At 31.5% G+C, this 17,872-nt stretch overlaps 2 protein-coding genes across 2 annotated transcripts; both read right to left on the reverse strand.

Moving 5' to 3' along the window:
- Positions 1-6,321: 6,321 nt before the first annotated feature.
- Positions 6,322-9,196, reverse strand: LOC7455007 (protein FATTY ACID EXPORT 4, chloroplastic). Its single transcript, XM_002317607.4, has 4 exons — positions 8,878-9,196; positions 8,721-8,785; positions 6,707-6,794; positions 6,322-6,581 (listed from the first exon to the last, which is right to left on the reverse strand). The coding sequence occupies exons 1-4, from the start codon at positions 9,125-9,127 to the stop codon at positions 6,469-6,471; spliced, it is 516 nt and encodes a 171-aa protein (XP_002317643.1). The 5' UTR covers positions 9,128-9,196; the 3' UTR covers positions 6,322-6,468.
- Positions 9,197-11,263: 2,067 nt separating this feature from the next.
- LOC7455008 (probable receptor-like protein kinase At4g10390) lies at positions 11,264-13,300 on the reverse strand. The gene is made up of 2 exons (XM_002317608.4): positions 12,339-13,300; positions 11,264-12,232 (listed from the first exon to the last, which is right to left on the reverse strand). Exons 1-2 carry the CDS (start codon positions 12,712-12,714, stop codon positions 11,496-11,498), a joined length of 1,113 nt encoding a protein of 370 aa, XP_002317644.3. The 5' UTR covers positions 12,715-13,300; the 3' UTR covers positions 11,264-11,495.
- Positions 13,301-17,872: the final 4,572 nt, after the last annotated feature.

The raw sequence follows: 17,872 nt of genomic DNA on the forward strand, positions 1-17,872 counted from the left end.
CACATGATGACCTCAAATGGGTAGCTATCTGACCATGCACTGTCATGCCATCTTTTTACTTGCTTAAAATAATTTCAATACCAGCCAATCATGGAATAAACAAAGCAAAATGAACCATCCTCCCTTCCCCTACAATAATACAAGACTTGCATTATTTTAGAGGACGCGTACATGAATAATAATGCATCTAGCCATAATCCCTTCTTGATCAGCTCATACAAATATTAAAGCATATAAAAGCAGGAGACGAGGGGCTCATTTTGAGTGAGTTCAAGAGAAGAAAAACTCACCAATCAATGATTTAGTATATTTGAATCGGTTTTTTCAATCTTTGCTTGAATTTAAACTTGAAATGAATAAAATTTACAATTTGAGCCAACCCTTAGAGTGCTAAAGAATCAATTCATAACTTCCTGAGATTCAATTATTAGATTAAAATTTTGGATTAAAATGATATTTTAATATGATATTAAAATATTAATATATTTAGATGTTCACTAGATAGGTGATATATGTTATAGTGTGAGTCGGTTTAGATTTCTTCCATCATAAAAAGGAATGCTAAGACAATAACAAGTGTTTTATTTTAAAAAAAACTCAAGTTATTAATTTAATTGGGTTTAATAAGCTAGCATTGCAACGATAATATAATAACTAATTAGAAAAACTATCAAAAAAAGTATTAAAAAAAACAACCCAATCTAATCCAGCTTAGCATGTCAAATTTGTAATTAATCTGGTGATGATACTGGGATAATCCTATCAAAAACAAATTAAACAAGCCAATGAAACTCAATTATCAAACAATTCAATGTTAATGAAAAAAAAGATTTGACTCAATCGATTTAGGTTATCCCATTAACCTCGCGACCATGTATATAAGATTGAGATAACTCTATAAAAAAACATTAAAAAAAAAACACAATAACCAATTCCTAATAAATAAATAAAAATCTACAAGAACTTTTATATATGAAATTAGATAACACAATAATCCTTATATGAAATTATATGTTTAGAAAGTTAATATAAAGTTATATTTAAATAACATCTAAAACATAAAATTTCCGAGTTGAGAATGGTTCTTTATTACCGAATTAAGATCAAAAGAAGAATCAAATGGTATAAACATGCAGTTGTCTATTATTACACTTTAGTTTATTTTATATATAATTAGGCATAATATATCATTTGACCCACAAACAACCACTCCGGAATCATGGCATCTCAACTTCAAGATCAAGGTTTAGCTCCTCCTATTTGCCTTCATCTAACTCAGCACTTTACACTTTACCATTATTTTAATTTTAAAGAAAAACCCACTTGTAGATCAACCTGCCCTAGCTCTGCGATTTTTCCTGTGCCTATAATCAAAACCTTAGACCCGTGCCCTCCATCCCTTTTAACATCCCCCACATGTTTGATTATATTCCGTGGTCAGTTCACATTGATTTGTTCTGTTTTGCCTCTTTTTTTCCCATTAAAATTTGATCAAGCATGCAATAACATTGATGTTGACGATGATGATGATGATTATTATAACAATTCCCAGGTCATTATGGCTCATTAGTGCTATACTTAAAAATACGATGCTCATGAAGATACAATTCCAGGAAGCTACAATCCTCCAAAATTTGTAATATGAACGAAGAAACAAAACATTGAATCGCCTTTGCATTGGTTGCTCTAATCTTTAAATACTTAGACAGGGCTGCCTATTGAAGATGAGCAAATCCCAAGATGATAAAATATTTTATTCAAGGAATCTTTAGAATTTGTCCTCGATTTTGCGTACGTTATTAGTCCATCTTGCGTCTCATGCCAACACTTGGTGTTGCTGTATAACCATTCTTTTAACTCGAGTTAACTTATGATTCAAATAACAACTAAATTAAATTGAATTTAAAAAAGAATAAAAATTAAATTAAATTAGTGTAACATGATAAAAAAACATAACATAGATTGATTTATAACTTAACTGGCCTAAGAAAAAACACAATATAAACTCGGTTAAAGCCAATTAACTTTTTTTCTTTTTATTTTTTAAATGATATTATTTTATTTTTTAAAAATAAAAAAATATTAGATTGACCCGAATTAAGATCAATTCAGCTAACCTATGACACATGATTTGTCTCGGGTGAATCTGAATCGGATTTTAAAACTATGTATATAACCCATGAAATTATGGGTAAACCTCAAAAGCAATCCGTCTATAATGGATCTCAAATGAATCCTCCTACGCAGAGTTATGATTCTCAATTAGATCCCTAAGATTTATAAATTGAGCTCTCAATTCACTTTTTTTCATTCAAAACCACCATAAATTTTCAACAAAGAATGTCAATTTAATGGCATCATTTTTTTTTAATGTAAAACATGCAATCTAGATGGAATATATTAACAAAATATTGACAACGAAAACTCAATCCACAATTCTGATTTTTCTCAGATCCAATTGAGGGGAAAAAAACAACCTTTGTCTATACTAAATTGAGGTATATAAGTTATATTGTAGAAATTATTTCAAGATATTTTTAAGACTCTCAATTATTTTTAATTTTAATGTCTGAGAGATTGTATTTGATAATATATTAGAATAATGATAAAAAAATTAATTTAAAGTTTATTTTTTAAAATAAAGTTTGAGAGAAGTACAAAAGAAGGGTGCGGAAGGAATGTATAGAAATTCCAAAATAAGAGGCGTCATAGTGTGGATTAACAAGTAAATATTAAATTATGAAGCTAGAAGCCAAAGTGTAACAAATGTTCTTGTCTGTACTGCAAACGACCTATGAACTTTTGCAACTGGCCAACTAGACAGAGAAACAGGTTCCTGAAGGACAATCTTGATAACCATCAACTACTCTTGTATGTATATATTTTACATTAATTTCTTCATCAATTATTGAGAATCTTAAAATTATTTAAAATCATAAAAATAATAATTTAAAATACAAAAATAATATATATATATATATATATATATATATATATATATATATATATATATATATATGCCAACCTGGTAAAGTTTTGGGGTCCAATTCTCCTTGATTATGCTATCATTTTATATTCAGGAAATGTGATAAAAAAATTAAATTTATGAGATATACTAAGTTGAAAATGGATGATTTATTTAAGATTAGATCAGAAAATAATTTGATATTTATTTATTTATTTTTAATATAAAAAGGTTGATAAAAGATATTTTAATATATTAAAAAGTAAAAAAATTGCGAACAACATAGTAAATAGTTATTTTATTAATATTATGATTTGCCGGTGACTGGTTGGATTAATTATACAGAAAAATAATAATATATTTTAATGCCTAACAGCTTCTATTTTAAAATATCTTTTAGGTTTCTTTCAAAGTCCATGGCTGTAAGATCAAATAATTCACTATTTTAATCAAGTTGACCCAATTATTAAATTTCAATTATACTTTTTTTTTCTTTTGACTTAATTTGGATTTTCCTCTTAGAATTTTGTGCCTATTTTGTTTTTTTCAGAGTGATTTTAAAAAAATTAATTTTTTTATTTTAAATTAATATTTTTTTTGATATTTTCATATTATTTTGAAATACTAATATTAAAAATAATAAAAATATTATATTAATACATTTAAAAGAAAACATTTTTAAAAAAATACATTATAATATTTTCAAACACCTCATTGGTTCGCGGGTATTGGCTTGAAGATGTGCAGCTCTGCTTTCCTATTGGTTGAATGTAAATAAATAAAAAGAATAAAAATAATAATATTTGGTGAGATAGTCAATTGCATGCAGAGGCACCCTCGTCTCAATTTAAAACACAGTCGTGGTGATTAGTGACTCCATCACTTGTCGGTCACCTTCTACCCCGATCCATGCATGACCTAAGCCAGGGATTCTATTGGTTGAATATCATGTCACCTCTTACATTATTAACTGCCTGGAGTAAATTGTAATCTATATATATATATATATATCATATTTTTTAACAAACTAATAAGTTAGCCACTTGATGAATAAAATATCCTTTTTATTAAAGGTATACTCATAACAAAGTCATTTCAAAATTTTAAAAAATAAAATAAAATAATGTTGTTTTATTTTATTTTTAAAAAAATTAAGTTAGATTTTAAGCGAGTCAATTGAGTGATAAATTGATCAGATTATATCAAGTTAACTCTTATCTATTTTAATGTAAAATCATGTCTAGACTAGATTGATTAGTCATCGAGTTGACCCAGAAGTCGGTCTAATTATGACTTAATATTTTTTTAAATGGATCGTCGCTGAAATAATGGGTGGTCACTTAAGGTATCAATATTGGATTTTTACTAGTTAAAAACTTTTTGCATAAACTTTTGGAAAATGATTCACGTGTTGGAAGAAAATAATTACTTTAGCCATTAATAAAGCGGATGAAAGAGTTTGATTTTTTTTTTTGAAATTATTTTATATATATATTTTTAAATTATTATGATGTGTCAATATCAAAAATAATTTTTAAAAATTAAAAAGATATCTTTTAATATATTTTTAAATAAAAAAAGACTGTATTTTAATATTTTAAGCAACTCAAGTCAATTAAGTATTCCAAGTTAATGAAAGCACTAATTTCTTTTAAGATTTGATTAGATGGGCAGTGCCCTTTTTCTCTGCGAGGGTTTTGAGTGGAGTTGATGCCACCAAATATTAATTAGCAAACTCTGAATTGTGCTGAGATTCCTCTACCACTCACAAAACTGGCTCTTTTAAGTATTCTGTACAGCTTTGATTAACCTAGCATAATGACAGAATACTTAGCTACCAAGTCCACTAGCACCTTCTTAGATCTCTTGATTAATGTGCTTAGCTAACTTAATCAAAACAAACAAGTATATCTTTGTGCAAATCAGGTGTGTCAGCAGGGAAATTCTGCCTCTTAGTCATGCCTCCTTTATTTCTGTGCTTGCTTGGCTATATACCCTTTAATCACAAGATATCCCCATCAACAAGTAACTGGGAATTTCTTCCATGAGCAGCAGAGGTTTTTTCTTGAAAAAGAGGCGCAGAGGAAATGGATGTTTCAATGCACAACACTTGCAGACAAGATGTAGTGGAGGGCCTTTTTGGGAGAGGCCTTGAATGATGAAAGTTGAGACTCAATAAAGTCATCAGGATCTCTCCCCTCTCGAGCTCCTTTCCTTCCTGTTCTCCATTGTGACTTGCTCTTTCAAGCACAGTCAATACTCGAAAAAAACAAAACCCAACTTCCCCTCCTAGACAAAAGGGAAGATTCCTTAATATTTTTATGAAAAGCACTTTTTGCATAATTTTCTCTATGTATGGAAGCGACATTCTCTACTAACTATTAAGCGGTTAAAGCTAATCACAAGTAAAGCATACACCTTATATCTTAATTGTTTGGCATAATTCTGTCGGAATAATTCTGTCCAAGTCCCACAAACTATCAAATTTGAGATCAGAAATGCTTAGGAGAAAAAGTTGCTGTGGATTGCGCACTATAATGATAGCATGTGGGATACAAGAAAGTGGTTTGACCATCAAGTATACTCCATTTCTTTCAAGCTTTAATGGGATTTTGTGTGGCAGAAACTCTAGGTGTGTTTGTTGAGCAGAAGATACACCGCATCATTCTTTCCGCTCTTTTCTGTTCCTTTTTCTTTTCGAGTGCCAATGGACATTGCCACCCAATCAACTTTGCATCAATGCCAACCCTAATCATGAACCAAGCAACACCAGCAGTATCTCACTAGAAGCTTCTGACTAGTACTTCAATGAATAGATGAGTTTCACAAAGACAAGACCAGTGCTAAAGAGACATGGATTGCCATCCTTATTTTGCTAGCGTGGGATGCAACTTATTTGACTTGGGAATAATAACAAGACAAAAATGTAGGCATTGGTCACTGACAAGATCCCTTTTGGCCAGATCCTGTCAAATCTGCATTTACACGGTCAAGTATACATACATATCTTGGCATGCACTGGAACAGCTATGAGGAAAAGGAATTACAGGCAAACAAAAAATAATAATAGAAGCTAGCTATCAAATAGCCCATGGTTTCACCTAAAAGCTGAAGAACTGAATCACTCTTCACATAGATCTTGGTATTTAACTTGGAAAACATGTTCTACTACCAATCCATTACCAGAAGAATTAAAATCGAGATCAAGAAATGAAGCTGTGAAAAACCCATTACTCATCACAATATATATATATATATATATATATATATATATATATGCAAATTATCTGTGAAAAAGTGAAGCTGCTAAATTATATTCAGATAACTTGCTTATTTGAGAAATGAAATGAAGAACCTGAGGAGAAATCAATGATTAAGATCAGATTCTATATCAACTCAAAATGCAAAATTTTAGTTAAAGACACTTCTTATGTTGAGGGAGGGTACACTAGCTCGTACATTAGAATGACAAAAATGATAGATTGACTAAACACGGTCAATAATCAGAGATTATCCTGCAGTAAATAGGCGGAGATGAACACAGACAGTGCACAAATAGATAAAACTAGCAGAAGACCAGAAGGAATCAATTTTTGGGTAGCTGCCAATCGTATTCCTGGATGGTATAAGAAAAACAAAGAAAAAGGCAATAGAAACAGTCAAATTCTCAAATATGATGTACATACTACAAAGGACCAACATCAAGATACCTAGGACATTCTGAACAAAGAAAAGACTTACCAAATACAGAAGAGAATAGGAAGGCTGACCCAAACCCGAGGGAATCCCCAATAGCTTTTGTCTCCGGAGCTTGCATCAGAAAGTAAGCCTACATGGAAAAGGCAAGCCTAGTTATCAATGTAGTTGCACAAACTTTATAATCTGGTTTCGCTGTTTACGCTTACTCAGAATTCAAGGATGGCTACCTCCAACTTGCATTTACACAAGTTCATGTGTGATTGTATACACATGCACACATTCCCAACATATCTGAAAAACAATCTAGTACTGCTAATTCACAATAAGTGGGCAGCATGTTTGAACCACCTTCAGCCTTGTCATAATGCATTTTGAACAGTCTAGTATGGTTAATCATAATAGAGTTTAATGGTATTGAAAATGTTGATTTTGTATAGTTTTTCCAGGTCTAACGTTGCAGATTCTTTCTTTTGTTTTTTCTTTTCTTTGGATAGACAAATAAATTCATTAACCAAAAAGGAACAGGTGGCTAACACTTGTAAAGAATAAGCATTAAGATAAAGGTAACAGCGATAATAAGCTAAATACAACTGATGCAAAAAACCTTAATATAGTAAAGTAAAGATTTAAGAAGACAAAGGAAACTAACAAGCAATCCTCACAATCCCTTTAAGCAACAGTCTGAGCAAAGCTGTAACAGCAACAACATAACCACTCAAAAAGAGCCCAGGTAAGTTTGCTCTACGATATAATTTGATAAGAGTGGCCATTCTAATTTTGCACCAAATCTTCTGCAGAAATCAAACCCATCTCCATACACCATCTTTAAGCAAAGCTGCAACAGCAACAATATACGCACTCAAAAAGAGACCAGGTATGCTTACGAACTCATTTGAATCTCCAGCAGACCCAAAAGCTGAATTCAATCTAGATATGGAATTTATTGAGAAAAGCTCTTGTGCTTGAAGTACTCCTAGCTCAAGCAGTCAAATGTTCCATTCTTATACTGAGCATTAGAAATCATCCAATGACTGACACTTTCCCTAATGAACTATCCTGTTTCTATCCAAGTTTAGGTAGTATACATAATCATATCAAGAGTGGGCATAGAATTGGGGTTCCATCTCCTTACACTGATCACCTAGACTGCACATCAACTTGAATGCCTTGCTCTGCTAGCTTGTCCTGTTTGGGATGGAAGGGCTTGGATTAGCAAGTCCGAACCAATCTAATACTTTTCCATTCATCTTTAATAACATCCCCCAAGGGCCATTGCAGTAAAGTTCCTATCTCAAGTTGATTTGAGATTCGACAATTCCACATACTACTCGTTCTGTTTCAACTAAGTTCTCAGATTTGGCAGTGAGTTCCAGCCCATAGTTTCCTAGAACTTGGTACATCTTAAGGTCGCTGTATGATCATGGGGGACAGTACACCACTTAGCATAGCATGCATTGCATTGAGGGTATGCTCGGTTGGTTCACTATTTGGAATGGTGGTATGCTTTAGAGTGCTCATTGGGGTGGCTTATTATTTATTATCAGTGAAATCAATTTGACGCCATTAGTGAGACAAGTAAATTTTTAAAGAAGCATCCATTCTTCTTCTTTCCTTCACTCCTTCATCCCACATCTTCTTTCACCATGTATAGCACCTAATTAATAATTTGGGTGGTCAGTTTTGGCAGTGCAATCAAATGGAGACCAAGATTCGCTTTTACAGGGGGTCTGGACAACTATTCCACTCATTAAAGATTGAGGGTGTCATGAGTCCAGAGTTAACAATGTGCTCTGCCCATCATCAGAAACATGAGAGAGATCAAACCCCACCTTTATCTCTGTGCTTTCAAATGAACTAACTATCATAAAGAATCTTAAACACTACAAACACTCTTTTGAAGTTCAGAACATGAACTATCACAAATATGGAAAGCCTAACAATGAGGCATTGTTCTAGTAGTCAAAGGACTCAAGGCTAGGACTCGTAATGCATCAAAAAGTTCATACCAAATTTTAACTAAATAGAGAGCAATGACAAAAACTTAAGTAAAAGTTACCGTTCCCATAAGAGCAGCCCCTGTCAACCCTCCAAAAAGTGACCCCTTGCTTCCTGATTTACCAACTTCATTCACAAAAATGCAATCTTTATAAGCAAAAACAAAGATAAGGCAACAAAGGCAAAAAAAAAAGAAAAGGAAAAGATTCAATTTTTACAGGCAAAGAGGCCACCGCCAAGAAGAATGACACCATAGGCAGCAGAGGTTACAGGTGCAAGATCTGCCAACTGACATTTGCAGCCAAGACGTCTTCTTTTCGAAATACAAGTAGCACTGGAATTGGATCTTCTCCCATTCCTTAAACAAGAAAAAGAAGAGAACCCCGGCAAAGTTGTTGAGATTATGTCTTTGTTGTAACTACTCAATGTCGGGAACCTCGTAGGAATCAGCAAAAAGGAGCAAGACATGATCACTTTCTAACTCTCACTGTCTTGTCTGCCCTCTCACTATCTACCACTGGCCCTTGGTAAATAGTACTTGTGGCTAAAGAACTTTTTTAATTTTTTAAGGCCATCCAATTTAATTTTGGGCTAGTCCAGTTCTAAATTTCTAATGCCGATTTTGGGTTTAGATGATAGTTTTTAGACCCGGTCCGATCTAAAACCTGAGTTCCGGGTTTTAACCGAGTCACCGGGTTGTTTGGGTTAATTTTTTTTTTAAAAAAATCAAAACAACATCGTTTTAATAAAAAAAAACAAAAGTCAATGGGTTGCAATTGGGTTTTTGACCGAGTCTTGCCGGCTCAACCGGATCGCCGGGTCAATTCTCCAGGTTTTTTCTTTTCTTGTTTTTTTAACCCAACTCGATTTCAATCCTGAGTTGGCCGGGTCCTGGATGCACCTACTAAGCTGGACCAAATTTCAAAACTATTGATGGAATTGACTAGTTTTTGTGGATATCGTTTGCCTTTTATAATGAATGCAAAAATGGGCCATAGACCTCTACTTTGGGATAGGAAAATATATAGCACAATTCTTAAATATAATTTTTTAGGATAATTAAACTTGAATTAGAAAAAATTTTGGGTTGCAGCAATTGATGGGTGATAGTGATTAGTCAGTTTATAGGAGATTGATAAATAATTTTTACAAGATTTTATAATTATATAAAATGCAATTCCGAGCATGTTATATTGAAAGAGAGTTATTAATGTAATTTGGTATTTTTAATTATAACTAAATAAATGACTCATGTTACGTCGTGGACGGATCAATATTTTGTTAAAATAAAAGAGGATATTAATGTGATATCAACATTTTACAATGAGCCAAAAAAATCTAAGATTTTGGTAATTAAAAAAAGTCACACGTGTTATAAAGATAGTGACCCGAAAAGCAAACAAAAACAAAAAACCATGAATCAAGCATAAGAGGGTGGGTCAAGGGAAAAAAAATAAAAAATCATAAGAATAGAATCAAATCTAAAACATCCAAACGTAATAAAAAATCAAACATGTAGAAATTTTTGATGTGTTTTTTACATAAAAAAATCTGATATGTAAATTGAAAAACTTATAAACACATTTAACTAAACAAATCAATAATCTTCGTGTAAAGAAATAAAAAAAATTCAACAATAAACAAAAATAAAACTGAAAAAACTAAAAGACAAATGTAGATCAAGATATTTAATATTACAATAAGAATAATTTAAGCGGTTGTGTTTAATGAATTTATTAATCAAAATAAATTTGTAATAGAAACTGAAACACACATAAAATTTATTGAATACAATAAAAAAAAAACAAAATACTATGTAAGGTTGCATATATTAAAAATCTTATGAAAAAATCAATATTGTTTTTGAAAAAAAATAAATTTAATATATATAAAATCTAAAAAAATTTATAAATGAATCATGTCAACATCTTTAAAAATTAAACATATCCACAGTGTTATATGAGGAGGTAAACAGTAACGCCAAAAATTGATCTTTTTAAATATATTGTATAATACAATACAACGATTTTTATTTTTTTCTATATTTTATTTACTTTTTTTTTAGAGAGAAAGGAGAGAAAAGTTTTGAAGAAAGATTAAACAACAACAAAAAGGAAGATATATATATATATATATATATATATCGTAATTTGTTTTTATAATCCAATACAATGATCATTTGATATTTTTGTCTTAACCTTTCTACATTTGTTTTTCTTTTAAAAATTTAGTTAATTACCACTTGATTCTTGCTTAATCAAATTTATTAAATTAAAATTGTTTAGGTTGACACATTCAACAAAACATATTTATTGCATTTTAATATATAGTTTATCATGAAATCTCTGAAATGTTCAAATAGTTAGGATTTATTATATAGCTCACTTAAATGTTATAATTCTTTTTGCAACCTTATTATTTTAATTATTTGGATCCAAATTTGATAGTTTTTATACGTTGTAATTAAATTGATTCTTATTTAATCATTTTCATTGAATTAAAATGTTTTACCTTAGAGATATGTTGTAAATTGAATGCATATTAATTTTCCTATAAAATAAATTATTTTCATTAATAGGTTTTAAATGATAGTAATTAATAAAATGAAGAAAACACCTTTTTTTTTTACTCCTCTTGAACCAAGGTCTCACTTTCATTGCCATCTGAACAAGTCCTTAGCCAACAATCCTTTTCAACAAATGACTTGTATGCATGTTACAAATAAATGACATGATATTAAAATTAAAAAAAAAAAAAAAAAAAACTTGTACGTGCATTTCATTTACAATTTGACACCATCAGCATCATCCCTGTAATTCCTGACAGAATGTTTCTACTAGCATTTATTTGGCAAATCCTTTTGCTGTGTGCAGAGGAGGGAAATGGAAGCTACATTCTCCTTGATGGTATGCAGGATTTGTGCAGCAGAAGGCCTAAGACTTGGAGACTGTCCAAGGCAAAGAGCTGCAAGGGAAATCATAGCCATGACTTCCTTGACTTCGAAGTCTCCTCCCAATTTTGGATCCACCATTTCTGCCACCTTCGTCGGGTTGCACTCATCACCACTAGCAATTATGCTCTTCAAAATGGGTCCAATCATTGATGTCAATAGCTGGTCCTGGCCTCTTTCCTCGCAAAATGCCTCCATTCCCGTCACAAGTTCCAAAATGATGACTCCATAGCTGTACACATCATTCTTCTTTGATGCTATTCCTGTTCTAAGGTAGTGTGGATCAGTATAACCCGGAGAACCCATCATCACTTGCTTCCTATTATTGGAACTCATTACTGTAGAAGAAAATCCCATCTTTGCGAACCCAAAATCACATAGCTTGCAATTGAGTTGCTCATCGAGTAAAATATTTGAAGGTTTGATGTCGCCATGTACAATTTGGAGAGGACATTTTTCATGTAAATATTCAAGAGCTTGAGCAAGTTGGTAAGCTATTGCCATTCTCTTTCTCCATGAAAGTACTGTACTTCTTGATGACTCCCTAATTTCTCTCCCTGCACCATGGAGTTTGTCTTGCAAGGTTCCATTGGAAACGTACTCAAATACCAAAGCACCTTCGTCTGAGAATTAAACACAATAAAGATAGATTTTTAGCACGAGAACTTAGATTTAACGACAAACAAGTAATGTCACTAACAATTTTCTGATGTAAAACCAGACACAAACCTTGATTGTCACAATATCCTAGAAGCTTGACAATGTTGTCATGTTGAAGTTGGAGCAGGATGTCTAGTTCTTGCTTGAAGACTCTATTAAGATAGTCACTTGGGCAGTGAATCTTGATTGCCCCAATGCTGGAACCAGGCAAGTGCGCCAAATATACTGTGCTAAACCCTCCTGATCCAACAATCTGAGAGAAATTCATTGACAGCCTCTCTATCTCACTCCAACTGTATTTCCTTGCACAGCCATTAGTACCATCAAAATCTTTTTCCTCTTTCGGGTCAAGATCACCAGTACCATTTGAAGCAGCAGCAGCAGCAGCATCGATTTTCTTGGTGTCTCTTTTGTGTCCGAATTTGAGTCTGAGAAAGCAGCCCATGATGGTGACACAAGCAAGAGAAGAACACTAGAGAAGCAGCGATCGAGAACTATATGGCAATTCTATGGTGAAAGAGATCAGATCAGTGGTGGTGTTCTTAAGGACTAGTTGTCGGTGGATGGATAGTTCTAGGGGGGATGGCAATGGTGGGTATGGTGGCGGGTTGCTTAATGGAAGCCACAGAGAAGGTGAGCTGAGAGGAGTAACAGAGAAGAGATCATAAGAAAATACGTGAAGGGATGGGCCAGCACCACCAGAACCTGCAGACAACTAGGCCTCTGGTTGGAACTAGTCTCATGCTACCAGAACTCATAGAAACATCTCCAATGGTCTTTGGATTTGTGTATGGTAAGGAAGGAAACATATGGAGTCAGAATCTGACAGATTCAATCCATTCCTTATAAAACATACTTGGAAATTAAATTAAGACACAAAATCATTAACTAATTACATTATTAATTCTTGCTGTTATTGTTTATTTGTCAAGCAGATTTTTTTTTCTATTATTTTAAAGTTGAACAAAGACTTCATCTCCATGTGCTCTTGGTCTAAAGTCTAAACACTACATGCCCTAGCTATAACTAAAGAGAGCTTAAAATACGTACAAATGGTGATTCTTGACAAATTTAATTTGAAAAACTCGGACTTCGATGGCCATAGACTCACAAATTTATTTATTTTTTATTAAAAAAGGATTAAAATAAATAGAACGTATATATTATTTGAATGAAAACAATTCCCATGTATTGGGTTGGGGTAATAAACTGGCTCCCGTCCATAATTGTATGATATTAAAATGATATGTGAAAATAAAAAATAAAAATCTTATAGGAAAAAAAGAAGGTAATGAATTGGGAAAAAAATTATTTTGAGAAAAAAAGGCAAAAAAAAGTTTGATTCTAAAATAATAATTGAAGTTGTTATTTTTATAAAATAGAAAAATTATTAAATGAATCTAGTTCACCCTCTAAGACTATAGATCAAACCAATAAATATTTTACGTATCATCAAACTTATCCAAGTCATTAATTTTGTGATTGATTCATTATATATATATTTTTTATTTTTTAATTAAGATGATATTATTAAATTTGATAAAATTCACATTCTAAATATAATTTAATAATTTAATAAAGTTTTATTGATTGGTCACTATAATCTTAGATGGTGGAGGATTAAGTTCACCTAATAATTTTTTTTTATACAAAATATCATAACACTTATTAAAATTCACATTCTAAATATAATTTATTAATTTAAAAGATGAAATTAATTTTCTATTTGAACACAAGAAATTAACCATACATGAATTAATGATCATAGCATGGGATTTTATCTCATCTTCCCTTTTTATTTAATCCGGAAAGGCATGGGAAATTAAGGAAGATGGTGACGTGCTAACGGCAACACGGAATTACCAATAATTAAAGAAGAAAGAAAACAAAAAAGCTTGATTCTTTATATCTAATGATTTGAAATTAAAAAAAAATAAAATCTGGCAAGTCAAATTTAGGTTGCTGGCTGGCTAGCTAGCTAGTTCTTCTCACTTTCTTCAAACCCTTGTGCTTTTTATTCATGGCTGGCCATGCTTTCATTTCAAGAAGGTAATCAATTATAACTCAAGAGAATTTAACATCATCAACAATTATACATGCCCGTGTTATTGATCTTGACATGGTGAATTTAACCAGTGCTTTGCAGGCTGTTGATTTCAAAACTGCAATTTAAACATGATTATTCCTCTTAACTTCTGAATTAGAGATGAGAAAAGGTGGTAATTCGGAGGAAGAATCAGTAAAAAAATAAATTCTATATATAACATGGTGAATTAATGGTGATGATCGGTGATCATGGTTTGCATCCCTTCACAGCAATTCTTTGAAACACAATTTCTTTCCCTAACAATAAACTATCTGCAGATTTAAACTCTGTGATCTTGCAGCATCAGTTCACGAGCAAGGGCGGTGATATATAAAATTGGTGAGAAATGCTGAACATCACCGTGCTCTAGAAAATCTTACAGATATCAGAATGAATTATCCCGTGTACGTATAATCATGAATTTTTTAATATGAACAAGAAATTCTGTGAATGCATGATTAATACCAATTGAACTATAATTTGTTTGGATTATCATCATAACAGAAGATTTATAGATGATGAATCAAACCTAATGATTTCACCTGAGGAAAAGTAAGAAAAGGGCAGAAGGGCTAGCAAATTCCCAATAATTTATACTGTTCTTTAGCCTCTTCCATGCTGGTTTGACTTTCATGCAAGAAGCTTAACAATGGCCATGGAGCAATCATTATACTATTATAATGCAGATTTTGTCAGGAAAAAAAAAAGTTTCAAACATTGCCTTGACACATTCCTGCTAAGAGCATCATGAGCTTGAGTAATTTATCTGTCAAAATTGCAGGCATGTCATGATCTATCTCTTACCGAATCCTAGGCAACTATTAATTAATGAATTTTTATTTATTTATTGTTTTAGTCTGAAGAAGTTCCAAGCCCACATATATTCCCATCTTATTTTAATTTTGTCCCCATGTCAATAAACAATCTCTCATTAAAATGAGTTCCTAATGCTTGTGAGTGTGACTGGTAATCCCTACGTACCAAGTTGCTAGGATTTTATTGTCTTCCCGTGTGCCAAAACAAGACACAATTATTATTATAAAAAATCAATTAGAACAGAAAACATTGATTAAGCATGTATATTTTGATAGATTCTACAATCCGAAGAAACAAGATAGAGGACAAGCACCGATCAAACCAAGAGAAAGAACCCTAAACAACCAACTCTAGAACAAATTTGTCTCTCAATGTTTTTTTGTTTTGTTTTGTTTTTGTTTTCTTTGTGAGTTTGTATCTTTCCAGAGAGGGCCAGGAGGTGGCTATGGAAGAGGCTGAGCATCAAGGGGATTAAATTCGTAAATTAGATTAATGGCAAATCCATTCGGAGTCGCTGGCTTTCGAGCAATCATATTTATGCTAATCCCACAGTTCCTGTGAGGATCTTTACCGGTAGTGACCAAGACAGAGTATGCCTCACAAGGGTAAATGTACAAGTTCGACTCGGTGACAAATGGATCAACATATACCCGATCAGTCTCAACAGTCATTTTATTAAGAATTTGTTCTTATTTTTGTGTTTTAAATCCCCTAAATGTTCAGGTATATAAACTTGGAGAATAGAAAGTTGTGAAATATTTATTTAAATAATTCAGACTTATAGAAACCTTATTGTTTTGATAGAATAGAATGACAGAAGAGTTATAATTAATGAAATGAAAATATAATAAATTATTGGAAGACTTTTCATATACTTGCAAGTATAGGAAGATGAATATTTTTTATATTAATAAGTCATGTTAATAATCTTAAAATAGAACTCGATGGTTCTAACATAAATCTTTAAGACAAATTGGATTTGACGTGCAGCCACACCTAGAGAAAATAAATTTGATAGTTCATTAAATTTATGGTGTCTTGGGCTTAACTCGCAGCTGTATTCAAGTATATTGAATTTGACACATTGTTAAATTCACAATGCCTTAAAGCTTAACTCATGACTAAACCCAAGTATATTGGGTATGATAAAATGATAAATCCATGGTGTCTTGGGATCAACGCATGGTTTAACTCAGGTATATTAAATCTAACAATATATCAGACCTATAGTGATTTGAGTTCAACTCATGACCGAACCCAAGTATGTTGAATATAACAACTAGCCAAATCCATAGAGATTTAGGCTCAGCTGAACCCAAATATATTAAATCTGACAACTTTCATATTAATATTTGATTGATTTATCATGGATTTGGGTTCTTCCATAACACAAAAAACATATAGTAAAAAATACTGATTAATCACCTTCAAATTCGATGAGCATTTTTCTTCGTTTAGTTCTATATATATATATATATATCTGTTATCTTTTGTTTTGGTGGGTGAAGGTATTTCTAGAGAATTTTTGCTAATTTTCCATCCAATCAGATTTCAAACATGCTATCTATCCCTGTTCTTAAAAAAATCATGACATACATTTTCTTACAATATCTTTTCATACTTGAGTTAAATATATGAAAACATGAAAATCGAGGAAAATAAAATTAAAAAAACATTTATAATAAGCTTTTAACATTCAACGACAAGGATAGTGACAGTAAACAATATGGATTAGGTATCAGACACATTTTGATTAGTGTTATCAATCCTTCTAAAACCTGATCCTTTACTTCAGGTTTTATAATAATAAAAAAATTAATCTAACCAAACCCGAGTAATAATCTAACCAGTTAAACTATAATGTTATTATAACTCGGTTTAACTTGAAAAAATTAAAATAATATTATTTTAATTTTAAAAAGTAAAAACAAAACGATGTTATTTTAAATAAATTAATTAAGTTAACTCATCCCAGCTCAATTTATAGGTTTGAACAAATTTAATAACTTTGATTTTGAATATCTTATATATATACACATCCGGTTGAGATTGGATATTTTATCTCTCGATTACAAAATAAAAGGGGAAAGGACATATTTATCCCCAGACAATCACAAAATCATCAACTAGGTCCCAAAACAAAATAAAACCCAATTGAGTCCCTCATCTATCAAGTGTTACCCAATTAACCGCTGCCTTAAGTTTTTTTTTTTCCCAGGAGAATAAAACAAAGAGGACATGTTTTTCTTAAAAAGATGCTTTTTTGTCATGAATTTTAAGGGTATCGATTAAAAAATAATTATTTCATGTCAAAAAGATCATTTTGTTTATTTTCAGCCCTTAAATTAGAGAAAAATGAGAGAAACTCTATAAAAAATAACAAAATTATTGTTTGGCCAAAATCTGACCTTTGAAATGGAAGATCTTTGTATCTTTTGGTTTGTCTTCTCGACAATAGTTTGATAGATGTGATTTTTTTCTTTAAGCATGGTAAGGAAGTAGATCGATTTCTATTTTTAATTTTTTTTTATTCAATTAATTTTTGTTTTTTGATATGATTTTGGGGTGTTTTGGGTTTGTTGGATGGTTTTTATGGTTTCGGGGTGAAGATTGATAAAAAAAAATAGATTTTATGGACAAACCCCCTTTAAAATTTTAGCTATCATGGTAGTGGCCGGATTCTGAACAATAGCCCAGCAAA

This window comes from Populus trichocarpa, chromosome 11 (genome assembly GCF_000002775.5).
Source record: "Populus trichocarpa isolate Nisqually-1 chromosome 11, P.trichocarpa_v4.1, whole genome shotgun sequence".
Lineage (NCBI taxonomy): Eukaryota > Viridiplantae > Streptophyta > Magnoliopsida > Malpighiales > Salicaceae > Populus > Populus trichocarpa.

What these genes read in the sequence shown, in the direction of transcription:
- LOC7455008 (XM_002317608.4), bottom strand. Translation starts at nt 12,714, where the DNA reads ATGGGCTGCTTTCTCAGACTCAAATTCGGACACAAAAGAGACACCAAG. An exon ending in AGGATATTGTGACAATCAAG is followed by an intron (nt 12,233 to 12,338) that starts GTTTGTGTCTGG and finishes TTTAATTCTCAG; the next exon opens with ACGAAGGTGCTTTGGTATTT.
- LOC7455007 (XM_002317607.4), bottom strand. Translation starts at nt 9,127, where the DNA reads ATGTCTTGCTCCTTTTTGCTGATTCCTACGAGGTTCCCGACATTGAGT. An exon ending in GGGCTGCTCTTATGGGAACG is followed by an intron (nt 6,795 to 8,720) that starts GTAACTTTTACT and finishes TTTTCCATGTAG; the next exon opens with GCTTACTTTCTGATGCAAGC. An exon ending in CCTATTCTCTTCTGTATTTG is followed by an intron (nt 6,582 to 6,706) that starts GTAAGTCTTTTC and finishes TATACCATCCAG; the next exon opens with GAATACGATTGGCAGCTACC.